General features: G+C 34.9%; 1 protein-coding gene across 3 annotated transcripts in view; it reads right to left on the bottom strand.

Moving 5' to 3' along the window:
• Positions 1-25,920, bottom strand: part of LOC132122913 (leucine-rich repeat and fibronectin type III domain-containing protein 1-like protein) — a 122,872-nt gene that overhangs the window by 41,691 nt on the left and 55,261 nt on the right. For all 3 annotated transcript variants that reach the window (XR_009426448.1, XR_009426449.1, XM_059533413.1), the window contains one exon: positions 6,042-7,432. Coding sequence is in view for 1 of the 3 variants with exons in the window: in XM_059533413.1 (XP_059389396.1) it covers positions 6,042-7,420 (1,379 nt within the window). In the remaining 2 variants the exon portion in view is untranslated. The remainder of the gene's footprint in view (positions 1-6,041; positions 7,433-25,920) is intronic.

Below are 25,920 nucleotides of genomic sequence, written 5' to 3'. Positions count from 1 at the left end.
ATTTGATAGTTAAACATGTGGCTCTGCTGTTCTATGAAGGAATAAATACATAAATTAATGTGTACTTTTCTAATTGCTACAGTAAGCTAGTAGCACTATCATTAGCAATGGAAACAGCATAATTGCATTACTAGCTCACTGATCATGCTAATCTTGCATGCACAAATACAGTATTTGGACAGGGATTTTTAAACCAATAATAATCTAGATTAAGGCCTTTAATCTACCTAGATAATGGCCTTTCATCAAAACCAGGCAGTGGTTTCATACTCAGTGTTGTGCCTAAATGCGTTCATTGAACGATAGTTCATATTTTGGGCGAACGTGAACTGAACGTGCTGTATTACTGCCTGATGAACGTTACTTTGAACTTGTTCATTCTGGTGTCTGTGAACGGCACGCTCTCTCAGGTGTACTTCGTTCAATACGGTGCCAGATTTCTATAGAGCCTTACAGGCGAAAACCCGGCAAAAAAACACACCGTAAACGGATCTTAATATGTAGCGGAAAAACACCCAATTTGGCAACACCAGCCACCAGTGTCGCACCGCCGTCCGCCACATGCGTGATGCTTCATCAAAAAAAAAAAAGCATGGAGGCTACAACAGCATGTAGCAAGGAGGCGTATGATGTTTATGACAAGGTCGGTGAGGATGGGAGAAATCTCACTTTTCTGTGCAAACTTTGCCCGCCGTCTTTCAAAAAGAAAATCCGCACTTCAGTTACATCCTGAGCAAACCTGAAACGGCACATTGAACTGAAGCACCCGGCTAGCCTTTCAAGGTATGTGAAAGCAAATAAAAAAATCAAAAGACAGTCAGGACAGATCCTCGACCCAAACCCCATTAACTGCGTACTGTAGCGGCTCCGTTGTCATCTCCCAGCAGCAGCTGGACAACCTGGTTGTCCAGTATATTGTCGGAGACCTGCAGCCTTTGAGTAAAGTGGAAAGCCCAGCTTTCATAAACTTAAATAAGGGGTTGCAGCCATCCAAAAAGGTGTCATGAAATCTAACGCATAGTTTCAGTGTTAAAACTGATAAAATAATTGCTGTCTGTGGTTCTATATGGGCTGTGGCAATAATTTTGAAAAATAATAGCTCGCAGCAACATGGAAAAAAAGAAATATGAACTAGTTCATTTTTGGAACTGTGAACTTAGTTCAAAAATTTGAAATTTGAACTATAATCTGAACTAGTTCATTTTAAAATTTGTGAACTGAACTTTGAACTAGTTCATGTAGAAAGTGAACTTTCATACTTCCATAGCAGTATGCAGAGAGTTTGTCATGTGAAACTGAAGAAATGGTGCAGATAATGCAGACTTCATGCTCTTTACCACTGCAGGCCAGTGATGCCCTTGCTGGGAGACGTTTAATCAGCTCATCAGTCATTCATGATGAATGAAACATTAGCCCTTCTCCGCTTCCCAGTTCACACATTAACCATCTGCTAATCAGGACTGATTGGGCACAACTACTCTTAAGTTCATCTGGGGAAACATGACCGCAATGTATACATTCCTCTTCCAGCACAGCCATCATCAGTCATTATCAGTATGTGGGCTGCGTTTGTTTGCATGTGCAATCTGGTTAAAACAGTTAGGAAGCCCAGTGGAAACATCCTATGCAGCATTCAGAAAGCAACACATGCTGCAGCTCTGCGAGTTAACTTTGACTGTCAATTAACTAAATGAGTGAAGAAAAAAATGCAAGGAATTTAATCCCTGTGCATAAACGAGAAAAGTTTGTTCAACCAAAAATGCTAATTTTGTCAATGTCATTAATTATTCACCACATGTCCATCAAAACCTGCAATAACTTAATTCATCTTCAGAAAACAAATTGAGATATTTTTGATGAAATCCGGGAGCTCTCTGGTCCTCCATAGACAGCAACAGAACTACCATGTTCAATGTCCAGAAAGGTAGTAAGGACATTGTTAAAATAGGAATATCTCTTTGGATTTGAGACTTTAGTCTTTGCAACTTCACAGATCTTCTTTATGCACCAAGAGCTTGTAACACTCCAAAGAGAAAGGAAAAATTGCAATTGCATCATGTGACCCCTTTAACAGCCATCCGTCCCTGTGGTGGGTAGTAACTAATTAAAAGTAATAACATTACTTACTTCACTTCATTTCCAGTTGCATGAGAATACTGTAGCTCGGTTCATTTTAAAATAGTATCTTCAGTCTTGCCGGGAAAAAAAGTAGCTGTTAATCACATTTTGGATTCAAAATGTTGTTTAGTTATAATACTTACAGGCAGTAAATTATAATAAAAATAATATTGATCCACATGAACATATCCACAACGCTCATGCAACTGACACTCTCACCACCAGTGAATTTCAACATGTCATTTACTCTATTTGTCTGTCACGCTATATTTAAGACTATCTGGACAGGTTTTCTCTGAGGACTTTGGTAGTGTTTCTCAGGAAATCCCATTTAATCCAGTCATAACCCTAACCCTAATCCTAACACTTCTAATTCACTTTTGATATATTTTGACCTTCTTGAAATGTTAAACTAAAGCTAAATTTAAGAGTTGTGCTACCTGTTGCACCTTCAATACAAATTTCAACCTTATTTCTAACAAACTAACAGTTGGTGGATCAATAAGATTATGAACTGTTCAGAACGGCTACTTTAGAACTCATGTATGATGCTTACTTGAACAAATTATATACATAATGCTATAATTTTATCACAAATTTAAGTCTTGTGTATTTTAATGGGATTTGAACTGTTCCGAATCAAATCACACATGTCCTATGATAACAAATGTAAATGAATAATTTCCAAAGTTTGAAACATTAATCCTGTGTGTTTATCGGTTTTCAGTAGAATTTATTGTGCAAGATGGGACGGAAACAGAAAAAAAGTTATATAAATATATAAATATATATATATATATATATATATATATATATATATATAAACAGCATTTTGGCTGTTAAACAACAAAGTGCTCAGTCTCTTATTTATGAGAAGCTGCTTTTATCCTCTTTTACTATGCGCTACAATGATAAGCTTATTTTCTGCAGCCCTCCACAAGAAATCTAAAGGATTTTTATTTAAGGAACACAGCTGTACTCTTTTCTTCCTCAAAATAAAACACTCAGAGAATAAAAGTATCACCCCCACTGGATGTGCTATAAAGACAAAGCCAGGCTTTGTTGCTCAGAGCATTCTTTTGCCACAATGAAAAATTGCAACTGAATTTAATTTGCGCTCGCTGATAGATGTGAGCACTTTCTACTCACCAGACACTTCTATATGAGCAAAGCCAATTAATCAGTCCTTTCAAACAGATGCTTTTCAATGACAATTAAAGCACATTTTTATTATTCTTCCAGCAGTTTTAATTAATCTCCTGTACAAATAAGTTTATGGATGTATTAGCACAAATTGCTAAATTTAGCAAAATATAGCACTGAATATGACTTGGATTACCTAGATAAGAGCCTACTTAAATATGGATTCAGTATGTTTTTGTTCACATTTTGCAGAGCCTTCAAACATTAAAACAATCAATCAATCAATAAATCAATCAATCAATCAATCAATCAATCAATCAATCAATCAATCAATCAATCAATCAATCAATCAATCAGTCAATCAAAATGTATTTATAAAGCACAAGAAAAACAACAGCAGTTAACCACTGTGCTGTACAAACCTTGCTAAAAAGACCGAAATAAATATAAACAGTTTTAGCCACACTGCACTAAAGAGAAGAAAATACAAAAACAAGCGGTGTGTAAGTTTTTAACCATCTGTCCATCCATCTGTCTGTCCATTAATTAATTAATTAATTCATTCATTCATTCATTCATTCATTCATTCATTCATTCATTCATTCATCCAACCCCAAGGCTTTTAAAATTTGACTTTGTCATTGCAACATTCAAAGTTTGTCTTGACTAACATTGCTTTTTAAAATGTACTTTCTCATTTAAATTCATATTCAGTTGCAGGAACTGAAATAAAAATTTAAAGGAATTAATTCAGTTCTGAATGATGCACAACCTTGGTAAACATTAACTCATTACTAAAGGGCAGTTTATCTTACAGTCTATTACAGGTAATCAGATCAGAGGCTCTGTGTTGCCTATTCATTGTATTCATATTCATACTTGCATATGTACAGTACAGTCTTATAGTCAGTCTTTCATTTAGGGAATAAAAATGCCTAAAGAAGTGTATTCTGGTTTTTGTCCCCTCCAACTTTCCTCTAGTGTGAAAAGAAACAGGAACCTATTTTGATATGTCTGTCTCTATCTGTCTGTTCATTTGGAGAGGGTATTCAAGGTGTTACTCTGCGCTGTCAGTAGTACATTGACTTCTTGTGGCATCCTGTCAGATGGAAGTGTGGCCAGTATCTTCACTGATAATATAACAGAAGTGTCTTTCCAGGTCCAGCATGGCCTGGATTTATAGTTGTTTGTGTACAGTTAATGTATTAACCCTTTATACAACATAGGCTTTTATAGAGAAATAGAGTATAATCTATATGCATGCTCTAAAAAAAAAAAAAAAAAAAAACTATTTACACGCTACTTCAGTCAGGCGAAACAGCATTATGGAGATTTGGTTAAAAGGTCACAAGAGAAAAGAAAAAGCTTTAGCAAAAGTGACTGGATGCCTGTTTTAGAAGCAGTCGCTGTGCTTTAATGTGCAAGAGGTTTAGCAAGATGAAATTCTCCTCGGAATGACCCAGTTTCTCAGAGTTTTACACTGTGATTCACTTTTAAAGTGATAGTTCAGCCAAAAGTGAAAATTGTTATTTACTCATCTTCATTTTTTATTATGATTACACCGGCAGATTATAACTAATAAACTACTAATAACTAATAAATAGATAAATAAACAACTAATAAATAAATAAATGAAATGTATTTTTGTGTGGTCCTTTGCACAATACCATGTTTTAACCTTAAACAATTTTATTATAGTGCATGGTTTGTATATATATATATATAAATAAATAAAAAATAAATATATATATATATATTTTTTTTTTTTTTTTGTGTGTGTGTGTGTGTGTGTATGTGTTTGCTTGTGTGTGCTAAACATAAGAAAGAAAAGCATACAGGCTTTGAAAGAGATAAAGAGAAAGAGCAAATACTGTACCTAATGACAGAATTTTCACTATTGGGGGAACTGAATTTTATATATAAAATTAATCAAAACCAACATGTGCATTCTTCTATATTTATGAAATACATCTACCAGTATTAGTGATTCATTCAACCCCAAATTGCAATCTTTCATCCAGTGTATTTTTTTATAGTAAATATATAATGCCCATTCATTTCACTGTAGATTTTTGCCCAAGGTTGTGAGATGACTACTAATTCACAGTCATCCCCAGCACCCAGACTAATTAAACATACCAAACAGCTGTGAATAAGTATACATAACAATGGGTGTTGATTCTAAATATCACCAAAGACAAAATAGCTTGGTTCGTTTTCACTCATTCACATCAAAAATAATAATTTGTTAGTGTGACCACAGAGTCATCCTCTCTGATATTTCTGTCTTCTTTTAATGGATGATATTTCTGAGGCTCAAATTAAACACTTTAAATTTTGTATATCCCACAGCTTTGGAAAGTGCACTGGGATACATGGCCCTTAAACAGTGCAACTTCTGATAGATGAAGCACATATTTTCTCTTTTATCATGACAAAGGCATCCTGTGGTGGAATACAGCAGAAGTTACTACTTTATTTGTATTTTTCTGAAACCAAAAGCATAAGGCTGGTCCGTGAAGATGAAGGCCATTGATTGTTGCATTAAACACAGAACATAAATGACAGTAAACAGAAGAAATATTTAGAATGAGTCCCAGCAATAAAATCAATATAGATTGGTACCCAACAACAAAAACAACATATCATTACAATAATAAAACAGAAGGCTGAATACCTTTTTGGATATGCAATTGCACCATAAAAAACATTGCAGCATTAGCACAACGAAATGACCAACTATACATGTCATTAGATTTTCAATTCATGAGGCATCTTACCTGTAGACCAAAGTTTCATCTGCTGAGCTGTTATACTGAATCTGATACATCCTGATACCAGGGAAATGTTGTTGCGAAGGCCATCTTATGAGTGCAGAATTTGCCGTAAGCTCAGCAAGTACCACCTTCCTCTCCTGAGACCTGGTCTCATTGCTTACGGATGAAGTCGACTTTGCAGAGGTTAGAATATCAGATGGTCCTGGATCAGGTTCTCTGATTCGGTTAGTGCTGTTAGCTAGGTGCGGCAGTGGGTTTACCACCAACTCCACCGTGCCTGTAGACTCCCCAGCGGCATTTGATGCAATGCAGGTAAAGACTCCTGTATCCTTCAGTGAAGTGATGTTGATCTCCAAGCTCCCATTGCTAAAGCTTAAAGTTCGGGAGGTGTTGGCAGTTAGACGGCCCTCTGGGGAGATCCAGTGAACATCTGGGTCTGGGTCTCCATTGGCTTTGCATTTCAGACTAGTGGGCTGGCCTTCCATTGTGAAGGTTTTGGGAGATTTCCTTGTAATAACAGGTGGATCACATATGAACTCCTCCTCTGGGATGGTCCAGAAGTACTTTGCTGTAAGGTCAGGAGGTGATGCACAAGTTTCCAGGTCATCCTCTCTTGTTAGCCTCCTTAGCCAGAGTAGCTCACAGTTACAATGCAGTGGGTTCCCTCCAAAACTTAAGACGAGGGAGGAAAGGGGTGACCCTTTTGACTTGGCATAAACTGGAATCCTAAGGAACAAGGGGTCAGGGGGTATTTTCTTTAGCTTATTGGATGTCATATCCAAACGGGCTAGTTTGTGTAGGTTTGAAAAGACCCCTAGAGGCACGTACTCTATGAGGTTATGGTCCATGTTAAGAGTGTTCACATTGGTGAGGCGTCCTATAGTCTCCCATGGTATTTCCACCAGGTTATTGTATGAGAGATCCAGGTCCTCAAGAGTCCCCAGAAAGTCATCAAATGCATGTGGAGAGATGTTGTGAAGTTGATTGTTGGCAAGGATAAGATGCCGAAGGTTGGTGAGTCCCCGGAAGTGGTCATCCGTGATGACGCTCAAACGGTTACTGTCTAGATGCAATGCACGCAGCCGCTTAAGATCGGCAAAAGTGTAAGGCATAATTTGGCTAATGGTATTGCGGGACAGTGTCAGGTGCAGGAGACTTGTCATGTTTGCGAAGTCCCTTCTCCTCACCGCTGTGATGAAGTTCTCGGTGAGACGCAGCTCTACTGTACGCCTGTCAATGACTGTTGGCACAAAAAGCAGGCCGGTCTTGGCACAGAGAATAGTTAGAGATGGTGACAGGTTCTGGCACATGCAACGCTTGGGGCAAAGCTGTCCCGCCGTAGACACAGCCAGCACCAGCAGGGAGAAGATCAGCCACTCCATCTCTCGGGGGAACTGCAAAACAAGCAAACACAATGTGCCAGTGTGATGAAAATTAATGTAAATGCACTCTCCACTCAAATGTTCAATTCAAATGACTTTGTAAAATGCACTGTCACTGTATTTGACAGAAACAACATCATGCTGTTGACAGTGGCCTAGAGTAAGGTCAATATTTTGTAAACTATTTTAAGTAACTCTTGGGCTCTGTATACAAATCCACACTCAACCCTGACGGAGTCTCTGAGATTCCAAGGTTATTTTAATTCCTTGTAAAATGTACCTAACTTTGAAGTATCTGGTTGATAATTCATTACTTTTACTAATCGCATGTGAACTGATTATAAACATAATTTCAAGGTTCAACTGTGCTGCATAACAAATGTTTCATAATTTTGGGTCTTAGAGACCCCTGGATATAAAACATTAATGCAATGATAAAAAATGAAAAAAAAATATTTTTTTACAAATACTTAAAAAAAATATATATATATATTAAAAAAACTGCTACAGTTCTTATTGATGTACTGTAAAGACCACAGAGAGATTCTCGTTCTAGACTTTGACTAGGTCAGAGATTGATGTTAAAAAAATATGATGGAAATATAATCATATATTTTAAAATAGCCTTTTCTGTGTGCCACTGTGTATCAAAACTTCCTAGATATGCTGGTATCAAAAGTAAGACTCCTTGTACCATATACTGTACCATGGTAACAGCACAATTGGGCCTTTCCCTGTTATGATTGCACAGTAATGTAGAATTGACTCATTATAAGTAAGTTTATGTGGAGATGATGTAAGGTGGCAGAAATATCTAACCTCTTGAAACTGCTTTAAATATCATAGTCCACACTGTAACAATAGAAATACATCATGTTTGCCCAAAATCAAACTAGAGTCATTTGAGTGATAACATTAACGCATTCTCATCCCAAGGCGTCATATACTGACCCTTGTGACATTTCGTCAACATCCTACGCATATGGCACCCTCTAGCGTCAATATGAGACACAGATTATGGGTTAGGGTTAAGGTTAGGGTTAGGGTTAGGGTTAGACCGCTAGGTGGCGCCTTCTGGCCCATATTTATCTGTGTCTAATATTGATGCTAGAGGGTTCCATGTGCGTAGGATGTTGACGAAATGTCAAAAGGGTCAGTATATGACGCCTTGGGATGAGAACGGTCTGGAAATATGAGAGGAAAAAAGAGACCAGTACAAAGAATTCCCACATATTCAATTCCACCTTCTCATCTCAATAACAATAAAAACAATTTCCATGTTACAGATGAGGTTCATTCTAAAGTACAGTATCTGTCCTTCATGAAATCAGTGCATCTCAGTAGGTCTTGAGGCTTATAATAGAGATTAATCTTTGTGTATATTAGGATGCCATGAAACAGGATTTAAGCAACAATTTTACAGAAGCACTTCTGTCTTGCTTAAACAAAGCTGTTGTAAATTTGTGTTTGCTGAGATGCATATGACAAGCTTTTTAATAGATTCAGAGCTGTACTTGTGTGGTTATATTATGACATCATAAAGCTGCTCCTCTGGTTGCCAGTAGTTATGACATAATTTATTCTGCTACAGCAGAATTGTGGCTTTACAACATACGAGTGACTGGTTTTATATATATATATATATATATATTATTGTGTGAATTTGAAAAAAAAAAAAAAGAAAAAAAAAAAAAAAGAAAAAAAAAAATTATAAATATATATATATATTATAAAGTCATGCCACTGCCTGTAATAAAAATTCAAAATGTGAAAGAAGAATGTGGTGTAATGACACCCAGAGCTGACTGTGGTGCACACTCTGGAAAGTGAAAAAAGGGGATATTTCCTGCAATAAAATGTAAATGTGAAAGTATAAAGGAATTGTGCAATTATATACACATACATACATAAATGATTTATATTTATTTACTTGGTATTTAGAAATGAACACAGAGTGAATCCATTTTAACCATGGATTAGTTACTTTGATTGTAATTGCCTTAAGCAAGCCACAGGGATTTGTTTTTCATTTCAAGACAGCCATTTTAAACAGAAAAAAAGAAAAAACAAAATGGGTATAAATCAGACAAATAGTCTCATGGGGCTTGTTTGAAGGCTTCTCTGATAATCAGATTCATAGAAAGTTATCTCTGATGTATCAATCTGATTTGGAATCCAGTTAAATGTGTTTTTCTGCACCATTGGTGTCACCAAAGAGTGTGCTGTTCTTTGTACTTTATTACTGAGTTACCAGTTTTTTTAAATGTTGATGATTTGACAACTCTGGATCGTTTCATTCTTCAAAGCTCATCTCGGAGTTGCTGTCACAGGTCTATGAGCTCAAACCTTAGTCAAGAGTTCAGAGTTTGGGAGCAGATTATTGATTGATTAACAAAATAATACTTTTATTTAGAAAGAGTGGATTAAATTGAACAAAAAAGACTATAATCCAGATTAATAATTTTCCAAAATATTTATAAAGTAAATTAATTAATTAATAAAAATACAGTGAACAACTGTTTTCAACATTGATTATAAAAACAGTACAAAAGAAGGTTTATATATATATATATATATATATATATATATATATATATATATATATATATATATATATATATATATATATATATATATATTTTTTTTTATGTTTCATAATACTTGTTAATTTTGTCAAATAATTAAGAAGGCTAAATAATCTCACTGACCTCAAACTGGTAGTGTCTATTAGGGTATATTGTAGTGTAAAGACAATTAAAATTATTATGTTTTATTTATATATGTATTTATATATTTATTTTGAATTATGTTATATAATTTGTTTGTCTTTAATCTGACAGACAAGCAGACCAGCTGCAAACTCAGTGTTAAAATGAACATTTTCAGGAAGACTGGATAACAGACTCACAGTTGACTCTGCTAATTAAACTAAGATTGAATATTTAAATATTATATATATATATATATATATATATATATATATATATATATATAATAAATTAGCATGTATAACCTAAACTAAAGATAATTCTTCAATCACTGAATCAAGCTAAAGCCACATCATATACAGTATTAGGACTTTCCACTGGGAATTAATGAAAGATTAGTTCATGGCACTACTCAGACACAAACCTAAATACCCTTCAGAACAGTAGCCAATCCTTGTCCTGAAACCTCTCCATCTGTAAGAAGCTCACGTTCAAAGAACGACCGGTGGATAAAACTAGCTGAACTAGAAAGATTCTACTAGTGAGAGACAGAAAGTGATTTACGGAGTCTTTCTAACATTTTGTGCCTCTGCGACTGACAGAATTCCTAGCCCAGAGAGCTCTGACACAATGGAGATGGATTACCACGTCCATGTCTGCTTTCTACCCGAGTGCCCATGGGCCCGGTGAGGTAAAAAGTGTGGTAAATCGATCTGAACTTCCTTTTCCTGGAAGGCAACCTCACCTTTTTTTTTTCTCTCTCAGAACTCTGACCAGCTGCAGCAGTATTTTGCTTGCTTGTTTTGTTTTTGTCTGTCTATTCAAAGCGCCTGCATATTAGTTGCAACTATTTTGCTGCAATGCATTGTTGTGCATCATCATGTGACTCAAACCCCTTTGTGCTTCAATCAATGTCATCCAGTGGAGAGCTCTAGAATCAAGCAATCACAGTAATCATATGCTGCCTTGGGACTTGAGACGCGACCCACAGGGCGGATGTCATACTTGTCTGTCACTCACAGTATGTGCCAAATTATGAACTGAAGTAAAGCTACTGTTCTGGGCTCTTCAATTAAAAATTCACAATGGATTTAATTCGGCACAGTGGAGGCCCAGTCGGGTGTTATCAAAGATGGATACCCCTGTGGGGTGCACCAAATTGGCTTGAAAAACACAAAAATAAAACTCAGAAACCAGTATAGACACAAACCCTGAGCTTTTTATCCTGGATATCAGCTGTCTCCAGCTCCCATTCAGCTCGGGTAAAATAATGCCCATTAGTTCATGTTGCTATGACAATCCACAATGGAGAGTGCATTTATCACATCCTATTATCAAGCATTCGATCTTAACAGTGGGCCTGTGGTTTGCTTCTCAGTATTGAACACTGATCTGAATTATATCAACACAATGACAATCCACAGAAACAAGGATTTTTTTTCTGAGCCAAAACAGATGCTTCATGTACATAACACATTCAGAAAACAGCAGTTAGCCATTTCTACTGTTTCCGAGGCCTGTGTATCCATTACAATCCTCCTAGCTACTGAAGGCCTCATTTGAGGATGTTCCCTGGTTCATTTAAATAAATGACTAAACCAAACTAGTAGGTACATTTTGCAGAGGTTTTCACTTAAAGGAATAGTTCACCCTAAAAAAATCCAAAAAATTGTTGAAAATTGTTTTTTCAAAGCACAATGCAAAACTGTGACATTCATCCACTGACACTCTTTAAACAGCAGCAGCGCTAAATATTATTTATAAATATTATTTATCGCGTATACTTACTTGCCGGAAACCCGCCAATATAAAAGCCTGCTGATTTTAAGTTTGAATATGATGAAAATGCTTTTATTTATTTATTTTTAGACTCTTATCCAAAACGACTTAAAATTGGGGATTACATAACGCGATTCTTCTTAAAGAGGCAAACAAAAAAAGTAGTAGTAAATATTAGCATTTTATTTTTAAGTTTGCTATAAAATAAATGTATTTGTATTTAATACTAAGACTGCCTTTTATTTTTAATAATATTATCACACACTATTATTTAGTTTATTTACTATTATTTTATTTAAACTAAAACTAACTAAATAAAGTGCAATAATATTATACCTATTATTAATTCATTTTTTATAGTTATATTTAATGGGTCACGCTATATGCAGGGTGAGGACCAAACCAAATCTCCAGGTTCTCTTATGAGAACCAGGCTGAAAAGATTATGTGCACCCCTGCACATTACATCACTTGCTCACCAATGGATCCTCTGCAGTAACTGTGTACTGCCAGGTTAAGAGTCTAAACAGCTGATAAAAACACCATATTGATCCACAAGTAATCCACACAATTCCATCAAGTCCATCAATTAACGCTGTGTGAAAAGCTGTTTTTCTAAGAAGTAAATCCATCATTAAAGCATTTTAACTTTAAACTTTGCTTCTGGCTAAAATATAAGACCATAATCCATAATAATGTTTCCTCCAGTGAAAAGTCAATTACCTTTTGTCTAAATGTTAAAATGTTAAAAATGTCTTCAATTATTATACTTGTAAATTAATTTTACAAATATAAATGTTCAATTCAGTCTGTCAATTAATATCAATTTACTGTAGGTACAATGTAAAATAAATAAATGCATACATACATACTGCACTACCAAGGACTAGAATGCTCCAGGAAAGCTCTTTTCATGCTGAGCTAATTAAAATAACTACAGCTGATCACAATTGAAAGTCAAATGGCTCTGTTTGCCATTGAGAAGGTGATTAGCTATTAGTCATTTTTAGGAGGGGGTGATAATTTTTCCAACTCAGTAAATCTGTTTTTTTTTATATATATATATATATATATATATATATATATATATATATATATATATATATATATATATATATATATATATATATAAAACAACAAAATGTGATTATTTTAAAGGTGATTGTTATTACACACACACAAAAAAAAATAATAATAATTCTGGTCCTCAAATCTGTTTGGCTTAGAGGAGTGCAATATTCTAGTGTTAACAGAACGAGAATATTGTGTCACTCCATTTGCAATATTTCTCACAGCAAGTGTCATGGCGGACTCACAAATCCACTACAATAATAATAATAATAAAAAAGAAAAAAAAAATATTTTATGATGCAACAAACAATTTTTATGATGGCTGTTGTTTTTGATTAATAGATATCAATATTCAATAAATAATATTTTATATAAATAATAGTAGTGTTAAATTATAGCATTGGAAAACAGCTGTGTTTGTGTTCGTGATTGTGATTTGAGTTACATTGTTCCGCCATTAGATGGCAGCAAGAGACTGTTTTTCGTTAGCAGTTAGCAGTAAAGACTTTTATGTTGAAAGAGGCTGAAACAGTGTTGTAAACAAGGAAATAATTATTGACTTTCAACAAAAGCTTGTAAGAGGCAGCCAACAAATACACTGAGCAGTGCTGTCATCAGAAATCACACTTAGCAGATAGAATTACGACAAAGATATCACTTTACCTAGTGGACATCCAAACTAATGTTTTATTGTGAATATGAGATTGAGCTGAAGAATGAATGCTGTATCAAAAGCAGGTAATCACCCTCACTCAGTTCATATCTCTCTCAAAATACTCTACTCCACATAATACAGTAATACAGTAAGCTTTCAATAAATCAACTCAACGGTCCTTCGTTACTAGTTCTAAAGTTACTTTTTGGATTAGAAACGGAGGCTTGGGCTCAGCTGTTAAACTGTCAAACTGATTTTGAAACCGTGGCGGAAGTTTGCACAAAAGAGGGTTTTTAAAGACACTCCATTGTTGTTTCTTATATATTTACACAATTGTGCTGTCAAACTGTTGTATAAATGCAATAACACACTCATAGCCGTGCAATATTGTTGTTTATTGGCATATTGTGATTCAGGCAGGTGCACACATAGACATCAAACGGTGCTCGAGCACCTGCCCTTTTTCTTCCTTGAGAGAAAGTGCTCTTTCTTATGGGTGTGTGTTTTTTGTTTTAGTATATATGTCTGTGTGTGTTTCTGTTTGTGCACAGCCTTCCTGGTCAAGCAAAAAAATACAAATAAATTCTAAATATCAGGTCGGGTCTGAAAATGGTGAGACTCTTTTGAGAGACATCTCCTCGGCACAGCAGTGTAACACATATTGATTGGTGCATGCACATTACAGAGCAAAGAGCCGCAGAAGTGAATCCCTTCCTCCCTTTCCAGTTTGTTTGTCTTGGCGTGGAGGTGAGTGGCAATGAACACAAGACTAAGCTATGTGTCCCTCGAATTTACAGCTAATTATCCAAAGGACAAAAGGCAATTATAGTTAATATGTCTTACTAATATCTATGACTCATGAGTTAAGGCAATATAAGAAGTCTAGGTTAGACCAGGGACATATCGAGGAGCCCTGCCCCCTTTTTAAAATAGCCAATAGCATTTTGGTTATATATGATCAAGCTAGCGCCGTTGAGCTTGTTAAAAAGGCATTTGATAGCAGCTGTCTAAAAGATTACCCCGGCCCACATAGCAAACGGACTTGGCCCAAATGTTGCCTCAAGCTGACACTGCTGGCCTCCTGCCGGCAATGGCATGTACCCTTTCAGCCAGAGCTGGGCCATGTGTGGCAATGACGGCATGGCGGGGAACCGGCAAACAGTATCCGAGCCGATTGTTGGTGGGAGGAGTGTGGCCCAGATCAGTCAGGTGATACAGTATGTGGCCCAAATCAGGCTAAGATCTGGCAGCATATTATGTGACCCATGATAAACAAGATAAATACAATATTGCATGATAATGGTTAAATGATCACAGACATTTTAATGAAGTGTAGTATTGTTAAAATGTAGTCTTTGAAATGGCAAGTAAAAACAGAATGAAACATTATAATTTCAAAATTAAACAAAACAGTCAAGTGCATTAATCTGCACTTAATTATAATTTGATACAATTTTTAATTATTATTCTTGGTACAAATAATCTTAGAATCCTTACATGAAAAGAGAGAGAGAGAGAGAGAGAGAGAGAGAGAGAGATAATTTAAACATTATCATGTAATATTTATTTGGTTTACAAAGTGGCACACACTGATCTATAATAGAGAGTGGGGCACATAATTTTTATTAGTATGCTGTCATGCACAAGCATTAAATAAAATGATCATGAAAGTATTTTATTTTTATTTAAATCCTTTTTATCCATGTAATGCTTGGTGTGAGGAACAGATCCAAATTGGCTCTCACCGGTTTCGTCATAGATTGTGGCATGCCGTGTTTCTGGTTTCTCTTATAGACGGTATACTTTATACACTCACTCTTTATTGGTTGATTTTTTTCTTTATAAAAACAAATAGAAAAACCAATGCAATAGTGTTTTTTTTTTTTTGCCCGGATTTGGACCAACACTATGTTGCTGTCTGGTTTACCAAAGCATGTCACAAAATGAATAATTGCGATTATAGTAATATACAAGGCAATAATATGAAATATTAAGATTCTGTATTCCCAGACAGCAATATAGTGTTGGCCCAGATCCGGCCCACATCTGGCCTGCTTGAAATCCATGCGGGCCACATGTGGGCCACTTCAGGAGAACCTTCATTCTTTGCGGTACTTGGGCCGAGGGAAAAGGGATTGTGTGGCCTGGATCTGGGCCAGAAGACATTTGCTATGTGGGCCGTAGATTCAGTATTAAACTTAGTAAAACAAAATAGTGGTCATAATCAGGCTGTTTAAGTTAGTTATACAAGTTTTTAATAAATGCCGACACTAATATGATCCACTCTGTGCAATTGTGTCTCTGGAATGGAGCCAAAGTCCGGAAGTGAGTTGCCACAGTTTGCGTGAACAACGTGAAACCAGACCTCATTTTCACCAATCAAAAGCATATTTGCACAATCTGAATCGTTCCCTATCACCTACATTGTGCACTACGAGCCATTCACTGTACAAGAAATACCAGGGGCGATTCTAGGATTTTCATTTTAGGGGGGCTCAGCCCCCAATGAGGGTATGATGTAAAAAAAAAAAATAAAAAAATTAGTTTATGCTCTAATGCTCATTATTAACTAGTTTCATTCATTCATCCATTAACATGCATATGGCACAGGTTTATAATCACTGAGGTACCGAATGTGGGGTATTTAGGGTGGTTCGGGGGCTTGCTCCCCCGAGAGAATTTTGATTTCTCTGATCTACATATGTGCATTTTAAGATGTTTTGAAGGCCAAAAAATTGGATGACAATAGCTTTAAAACCATGTGCGGGCAGCTGTTTTTTTTCTCACCTCATCAGCATCAAACTCTTTTTCTCTTGGTTTTTATCTTGCTCTGTCTTTTCCTCGTAAAGCTGAGCTTTGACTGATATAGGCTTTTTATTTTTGTCTGTCAGTGAAGAAAGTAAACATAGGGTCAACTGATAGGTTGATTTATGAATCATTATCTCAGACAAACCTACCAGGAAAGCTAGGTAACTAAGTCCATCAACAATGAAATATAAATTATTTTATTTTTTAAGCTTTTTAGCCTTTATAATCAACAATACGGTTGGTTATTCACCAAGTCACCCCGTTAAAATCAATTTAATTTCAAATCATTTAACTAACCAGCTAAACGTGTATTAATGTAACTGTCTATTGGCAATATGATTAATCTGTTCTATATTTATTTCAATTTATTAAAAATAACAACATGAATTATCAATTTGCCACTTCTATAAATCAAGTACTTAAAATAAAATCACAAATCCCTTTTACTCTTACTCTAATATATGTATGTACACTCCTCCTGATTCATTATTACTTAATACAAAACTATATTTATTAATACAAAACAAAAAAACTCCAAAATAATAATGATGTTCTCTCTCTGGGCCATCTAGTGCTTTCAGATAATGATGTGTGTCTTTAATCATTTCTGTGCATGGCAGCATAATGTAATGCAAAAATACAAAATAATATGTTTTAAAGTTTAAAAAGTAAATAAATAAAATAAATCATGATCGTTTTCTAAAGTTTGTTTTGATGGGTGTCAATTGCTTCATTTTTGTAGGAATAAAAAATAACTATCACACTGTGTGACAGGGCTGAAGGTGAACGCAGCTAAACGTATTGGTATTGGATGAGAAACCGAACCGTCCCGTGTTGCTCCCAATGCTCCAGTAGCATTACATTATGTAAACTGCAATGCATTTATGACAAAGAACTGCACCAATGCAGATGTAATATCATAGCAATCTATCAATAAATGCACTCACGACACACCTTGTACTCTCTGATGTTCGCTCTGCTCGGCGCCACTGAAGATTGAAAAATGCGCTAACTCCAAGCAGACTCAGATAAGGGGAGGAGCCGAAACTTGACGCAGCTTGCCGCTGTTTCAATTGAGTTTTTTTAAAGGGGACTGAAGCGATAAAAAATGTATTAATCAAATATGAAGCCCCCCTAAAAAGGGCCTAGTGACGCCTCTGGGAAATACTAAACTGTGACCAAGTGACTACAGAGATAAATTTTGTCAATGCTGATTTAATTTGCTTGGTAACATCCCAAATGACTTATTATTCTATTCGACTGATTCAATTTAAGAATTTGACGGAAAAGAAGATGCGCACTTTAGAAATGGTTTTATAAAGGTTAAAATGCCCAAAAAAGGTACAAATCAATTTAAACTTTTAGGAAAAGATTGATTTCTATCACTGCTATGAACTGATCGCCACACATAATATAAAGAATATCAAAAATAGGAGTCATCTGTCCACACTAGTCATTAAGATCTCAGTACAATAACACACTCAGCAAAATAGCATTATTGTTATCAATAAAATCCTAGAAAATATCAATGTAATAACAGAATTTAGCCATTTCAATTTTTTTTTTTCTTTTTTTTTTATGCCTGCGTATTTGTCACAATCCATCTAGGTACTGTAGGCCTCATTTGACTGCAGATGTTCCTTGGTCGATTTAACATGACTTGAGTTTTCTAATGAAATGCAGTGGATTCATACAGTATATTCACAGTTTGAGGGTTTCCTCACTGAGAAAATGGAGACATTTTAATCACAGACTGATGCAGGATGAGCTGTTAATTGTTTTGCGTTAAGTCTCAGAGGGGGATGATGCCCTGAATATCCTTGGCACTGGAGCAAATTGTAGACTTGTCTTGAATGTGAAACATTTATTTTAAGGATCTAAGAAGTCCTTGAAGATTTGTATTAAATGAGATGAAATGAGTCAATATCAGTTAACCTGTCTGATTCCACAGCTCCTATATATAAGAGCATTTTTCATTTGTTCTACTTGTGGTAATCGATAGCATGAGCTCAAGGCGTATTTAACCATGAACATTTATTTAATTAGTAATCAGACTATTTACAAATGGTTCATAAAACATTAAAGATCCAATCTATATGCAAATGCAGTCCTAAACGTTTAAAAAGTAATTTAAAATCGTAATAATAATTAAATAAATGTATAGTGTGTTCTCATTTATGAATCATTTTGCACTTCACAGGTCTTTGTCCAATCAGATGGTCTATAATGATAATGTAATTTAAATAAATAAATAAATAAATAAATAAATAGGATTGGACAAAAATATGTGTTGTGCAAAAAGAGTTTCAATATTTCGAATTTATAAATATAAATATGTCAAAATATTAAAATATACATACATTTAGCTGAGATTTTTACCTAAACCGTAAGTACATTTTCACATGTAGAAACATTCTATACAGTCTATCAATTATTTTATTATATTATATAAAATTGCATGCATAATAATTCAAAGTAATAATAATAATAATAATAATAATAATAATAATAATAATAATAATAATAATAATAATAATAATAATAATAATAACACTACAAAACCATGTCTTACTGAATTATTGCAGATATTTGAAGTACTCCACTGCAGGACACTGCTGTCAGACTAAACTGTTCTGACATGTTGTTGCCAACACTTATGCATATGCTAATGTCATACTGAATTATTTGTCAACTATTTTAGTAATGGGAGTTTTCTGAATTAAACTCCATTAATTCAGAGATGTCAAAATCCACACAGCCATGCGGATGTAAAGCTGTGTCAAACACGGGCAGTTTGGTTTTATGACCCAATGTGAATGACAGAGGGAATTCTTTAATACTGCAGGAAGAAATCACACACAAACAGCACCACATACAGAAACACATAATTGGCCATGACCTTTGTGAGGTGCTCCCGCAGAACTGGGCGGCTCTTCAAAAGAGCTGTTTCAAGGAGACAGGAAAAGCAGCGGTGTAATCTGTGAGACAGGCTTCTATTCAGCAGCCCTGCATGCAGCTGTCCCTCAAGGCCACTTTCTTTGATGTGATAAGAAAAAAAAAAATATTTAAAGATATACACTGCCGCTTGAAGATAGCTTTCTATGCGCATTTGGAAATATTCCTGTTGCACCTCTGTAACTGTAAGTTTCTGTAGCCATCTGGGTTTTGGAATAGTTGGATCATAGGTGGAGTTTTCGGGGATGCCGGTGGGGACAATGCTAAAATTGTGATATTATGGTTTGAATTGCTTTGAATTGGGGAATTACTGAATTATTGTTATTATTATTTTTAACTAAATCTTTGTAGGTATAATGGTGTCTCACCATGTGCCGAAGAGTTTGCTGACAATGAGTGTGATTTGTGTCTGTCAAAAATACAAACAAATTATATTATAAAGTATATTTTTACTTATAAGTAAATAAATTAATAAATAAAAAGTCAACAACTGACCAGTACTTTTTGGCCACTGAAACTTGTCTGTAAATGTTTTGTAATATAATACAATAATGAATGAATTAATATATACAACAAAAATTTTACAATATTAACAATATTAATAATAATAATAATAATAATAATTTTGACATATTTGTAATTAAATTTTTATTTGCACATCTTCTAAACTGGTTCTCCAGTTTAATGGACTGCCTTAAAGTCTCTCTGAATAAGAACATCTACTACATGTATCATATTTAAATTAAGGAATTATTAAGAAAGTTGCAAAATATGAGGCAATTTTAATGAACATTCTAAAAATCCATTGTTATCCTTGTGCATAATGGCCTTCTCTGCAGAATATTCATGTGACAGTATAACATTCTGTACTGATTTATTAGCAGCTGGATTCATTGATTGCCAAAACCTGCCGCCTCAGGCCCTAAACATATATCCCCCAACGTGTTAGCTAGGCAAATATTTCCATAATTCAAGCTTTTTAATATACACATTTTTGCAAATTCTTTCCCTGTGGCCTTGCGAAAATTCTAAAGTACTTTTTGAAGACAAACTTACAAATGCAACTTGCTAATACAAATGGACCCGGCCTGTCTGAAATATGGTTATTTCGGTTATTTCAGAGTGATGTTCCACATCCTGTTTACTGCACATTTCATGTGCCCTCATTTTTTGTCATTGATGTCTAACTTGTTCCCTCAGCTCACAATTCTGAGGAGTGAAATAAAGACAGAGGCCTATTTAGACTAGAAACAAACCTAAAACTGCCATAAAAAAACAAGATTCACAATTTGACATAATAAGCTGCAAATAAACCTAAGCAAAATCATATTTAGAAAAGGGGTTTGCTTGTTCTCTGCAGCTGTCATATCTTATTCTGTCCTCCAGATCATTTTGTCAAGAGTATACAATTTCATAAGGAACTTTCATTCTTTTCAGCTAAACAATAAATGCTAAAACCATGTGATCTGCAAATCAATCAGTTAAATAATCCTGATACATAAAACATGAAATACTGAATTAAAGCAGGGTATTTTGCATACCATATATGCAGTAAAAGTCCTTATTTTGGGGAGCATGTGGTTACACAATTATGTTAATGTAATTAAGTATATAGATGCAATCTGATCAAGGCCATACTGATATATAGTGTTAGCATTGAAAACTAAACTGTTAGAGTCATGTATTTGTTCAGCCATTAAACACGGTGGTCAAACTTCATTGCACACACAAACACACAAATAAGATCTTATCAGCTCTTGAGACAGTAATTCAACACTCCGCAGCCCACCCTGATTTAAAGCCCAAACACTTCCTCTTCCAGCGCACTAATCTTTCCCTAAACAACTGTTACCAAATCACTGATATTTACAGCCATGTAAACTGGGCATTACATCATCAGAAGAGACATGCAGCAATATCTAAAGAAGATTAAAACAGAAAATGGTATGTCTTGTATGTCTTATATTAAAATTATATAATATTTCAGATATAACAAATTTTATATATTTAAAAATAAGAAGTAAAAAATTAACAGAAACATCATGTGCCGTTAGATGTGAACAAATACTATGAAATAATATTCAGTAATATTAACTATTATGAACTAATATTTCCCTTTGTAAGGCTCCAGCCTCTAGTTGCTGCTCTTGTAATGACTCTCCCAACCATTGACAGTCATGAGATGTAATGGCTCTCCTGTCCACTAGGTGGCCCAGCCATTGTAGAACTCTTTGGGTGACCACTAATTAGGACTTGATTTCTCCTACCTGGTCATTATCTTGTTTGTGTTCTGCATATTTAATTGTGCCTTTTCCTTTGAATTCTGTTTAATCTTGAGCCTACTTAGCATGTATAACCCTTGCTAAGAAAGCCAAGTTGGTGGAGTTTCTGGATTTGTTTTTGCTCATCCTTTGTTTTGTACTTTTACTGAGGAAGCATGGCTTCCTTTATGTTGTACTTTGAAACTAGGAGTCTTCAGTAAAGCCCTTTTGGTCGATCATCAAAGCCTGCTTGTTATTCTTCTGCTCTTGGGTCCATTGGTTATTTATTACACACACCAGGTGCGTAGCCAGTAATGGCCCGCCGAGGCAAGTTTGATTAAAATACATGTTTAGTTTATTTTTATTATTCAAATGTATTTAAGGAAATCTATAAATATAAACCTGATTTATTGTTGACTGGTGTGTGTTTAATTTTTATTCCGAATAAAATGGAATTGTTGAAGCAAGTTGTTGCCAGAACGTAAGCCTAATTGGTTGCTATGGTTGCTAGGGCGACACGAAGACTCTCTGAGCGGCGGGCTCTGGTGGCCTTTAGCCAATGTATTAACATCGCCATAATAATGGCTAAACAAGTTTCTTTAATGTTTTATTTAAAAAGTGCCAGTGCTCTCTCCCGGTCAGCCTGGCGTGTTCACCCGCCGATCTAACTGCAATAGATGAACCACCTTCACAACCCAATCTGAAGGTATTTCACTGCACTTTGAAGAATAGGAAAATGAAGGAGCTTCTCATCATAGTTGTATGGACAGTTTTCTTGGTTGGAGTACAGTGTAATTAAGGACGCGATTTTCTGTAGGGAGTGTGTTGTTATTTATTTCAAACCATGCTCTGCTGAGAGTTTTCATTATTTGAATTTATTTTACTTTTAGTCTATATTTTCGGGTTAACTGTCTGCTCTGCTGACTAACTTGAATAAAATAGACAGGTTATTGTCTATGCTGGTATTGAACTCTGTTGGTTGAACATTAAACAGTGTTTTGTTATTGCCTTTGCCAAATATTTCAAAATAAAGGTGTAACTGTTTTTGCAGTTTGTCTATTCATTTTCCACTCTATAAGGTTTTATTATTATTTAAGTCATATTTTTTTTCTAGGAAAAACTATTGGCCCACTTACTTTTTTAATGGCCCGCCCAAAATACAATTTCTGCCTACGCCACTGACACACACACAAGGAGTTTGTCTTGATATATGATATATATTTATATTTTATATATTTCATTTTCTTCAAAATGCATTATGAGTATATATATATGTATATATATATATATATTAAGACGTTGAAGTCTGACACTATTTTCCACATCCTTTTAAATGACATGATATTATTGGGTCTGAACATCTGATCTGGAAATAATTGCTTTTATCTGCCAATACCAATTATTGGCTGATATATTGGTGCATAATACTTACAATAATAAGTCTTCTCTTGCAAAGGGCACCAAGTAATTAAATACAGCCACAAACATTGCCTAAAATAGGTGCACAATGCCCCTGAATTAACACCACTCCATTTAGTGCATTATTCCCTTTCAAAAGTACTTTCCAGAAAAAGAAATGAGGGTTTAGTTTTTTAGTTTTTTTTATCTTAATATGTATGCCTGGATGTGTTTTAGTCATAGTGATTAATACTAATGCATCTGAATCTAAACCTATTGTCTATTCAAAATTGCAAAATCACTGTCAAATGAGTTCAAGAGGTTTCGTGCAGTGAGAAAATCACTGCATGAAGCGCATCGTTATGATTGATAACTTATGTAAGTGCCCCCAAACAACAAGTCTCTATTCGGAATGACAATTATATCAACTCAACAGCTTCATCAGAAATGCTGAGATAATTTAATCTGACCCAGTTTGTGTGACTCATTTTCCTAGGTCTTGAACTCGAAAATGTGTTTTTAAAGTCAATAATCCATCATAAAATGCTTAATCCTGCCCTACCAACATATTCAGTGTTCATCCGTCCTCTCAGTTTGTCTAACAAATTATGACATGTTATTTTCATAGTGAGATTCAGCATAAGGAAAACGTAACCAGCGAATGAAAATTCTGTGCCCTTGAATAGCTAAAATCTGCTGGGCGTTCTGCTGATGTTTGCCTTAGTGCAGTTCCGCATGGATACCCCGAAGAAAATAAACTTGGCCAAGGAGCGACTGATTTGATTTCTGCTCAGTTGTGAGAGAACCTCTCAGTCAGTGAACATATAATATCAGTCAGCCTTTACAGCCTAAATGACCCTGAAACGCTCTGCCGCCCACTCTCTCCAGATACTGTCATCATCTACCCTCTACCGTACTGTCTGGACGAGTATGTGAAGCTCTACTGCTGAATGAGGTCAGTCAGACAGATGTGGTCTTGACACATTACCTTTGGTTAGCATAGACAACCTTTCAGACCCACACTGCTATTCATTCGCTACCCACACTGTGATAAAGCCCTGGTGGTTAGTTATATGAGCTGTTACTGCCCTTACTCTTACATCACACATATGTTTGTGTATTTTAATAAATGAATGAATGAATAAATAAATACAATTAAAAAGCAACATCAAAATAAAATACAATAAAACAAAAAGCACAGAACAACTAAACAAATCAAAAGCAATCTAAACAAATGTAGCTATATATATATATATATATATATATATATATATATATATATATATACAGTAAAGACCAAAAGTTTGGACACACTTTCTCATTCAAAGAGTTTTCTTTATTTTCATGACTATGAAAATTGTAGATTCACACTGAAGGCATCAAAACTATAAATGAACACATGTGGAATTATATATGGAATTATATACATAACAAAAAAGTGTGACACAACTGAAAATATGTCATATTCTAGGTTCTTCAAAGCAGCCACCTTTTGCTTTGATTACTGCTTTGCACACTCTTGGCATTCTCTTGATGAGCTTCAAGAGGTAGTCACCTGAAATGGTCTTCCAACAGTCTTGAAGGAGTTCCCCGAGAGATGCTTAGCACTTGTTGGCCCTTTTGCCTTCAGTCTGCGGTCCAGCTCACCCCTAAACCATCTCGATTGGGTTCAGGTCCGGTGACTGTGGAGGCCAGGTAATCTGGCGCAGCACCCCATCACTCTCCTTCTTGGTCAAATAGCCCTTGATGCCTTCAGTGTGACTCTACAATTTTCATAGTCATCAAAATAAAGAAAACTCTTTGAATGAGAAGGTGTGTCCAAACTTTTGGTCTGTACTGTGTGTATATATATATATATATATATATATATATATATATACAAAATATAAAAAGCACAGCACAACAAATTAAATAAAAAAAAAAAAAAAACAGAACAAAACTAAACAAAGTACAAGAACCAAAACATAAAAAGACAAACATAAAGCAACATATAAAACAACAGAACAAAGAGTAAAATGACACAACATAGCACAGAACAAAACATAACAAAAAAGCAACAGGAAAACAAAAGAACAAAGCAAGAAAAAAAGTAGCATAACGCAAAGAACAACAAAAAAAACAACAACAAAGTAAAACAAAAACAGAACAAAGCAACACAAAATATTTCAAACTTCTATCAAACAAAACAAATGAAATAAATAAATAAAAATGGTATATACTGTAGGTGCCTCACAAATCGTATACTTATTCACTATTCTGTACTGTTTTGTATCGAAAAAGTGCACTTGCCTGGATGATGCACTTGATTAACTTTAAATAAGTACATAAATCAATTAATCAATAAATATGGAATATTGGACACTTCATGCACTCAACTGCTTTAATTATGTAAAAGGGAGGGATTGTCAGACTCTGATTATGAATGACAACTACATGGTTGAGTGCATACATTGTGTCATTTGGGATGCAAACGTTGCATACTTTTTATTAAAATGCAAAAGTTACAAAGCCCTAATATATACTTGGATCGTCAGTGTTGTATTGTACACAAGTGTTGTATTGTTTTGTGAATGAATGCACAAAACAATGTTGTGCACTGCACCAAAAAAAAGTGCAGCACCATTACTCAAAATTACTCAAAATTTTCAATTTCTGCCCTGTACTGTACCATTTAAGGACATGCAATTACAATAACATATTTGATATCCAAATATGGACATTAACAGAATAATGTTTAGATCATTCACCCAATGCATTCAAAGCACCTGCATGAGCTTCATGTGTGTCTGTGGCATTTCAGTCATATCATTCCCAAAGAAAAATGATGCTTCAGACTACTGATATGACATTTAGAGTGAGCTGCCA

Source organism: Carassius carassius, chromosome 41, assembly GCF_963082965.1.
Source record: "Carassius carassius chromosome 41, fCarCar2.1, whole genome shotgun sequence".
In the NCBI taxonomy this organism is placed as follows: Eukaryota; Metazoa; Chordata; class Actinopteri; order Cypriniformes; family Cyprinidae; genus Carassius; species Carassius carassius.
The sequence above is the reverse complement of the archived record's forward strand: the minus strand, read 5'-3'. Positions and strand labels throughout refer to the sequence as shown.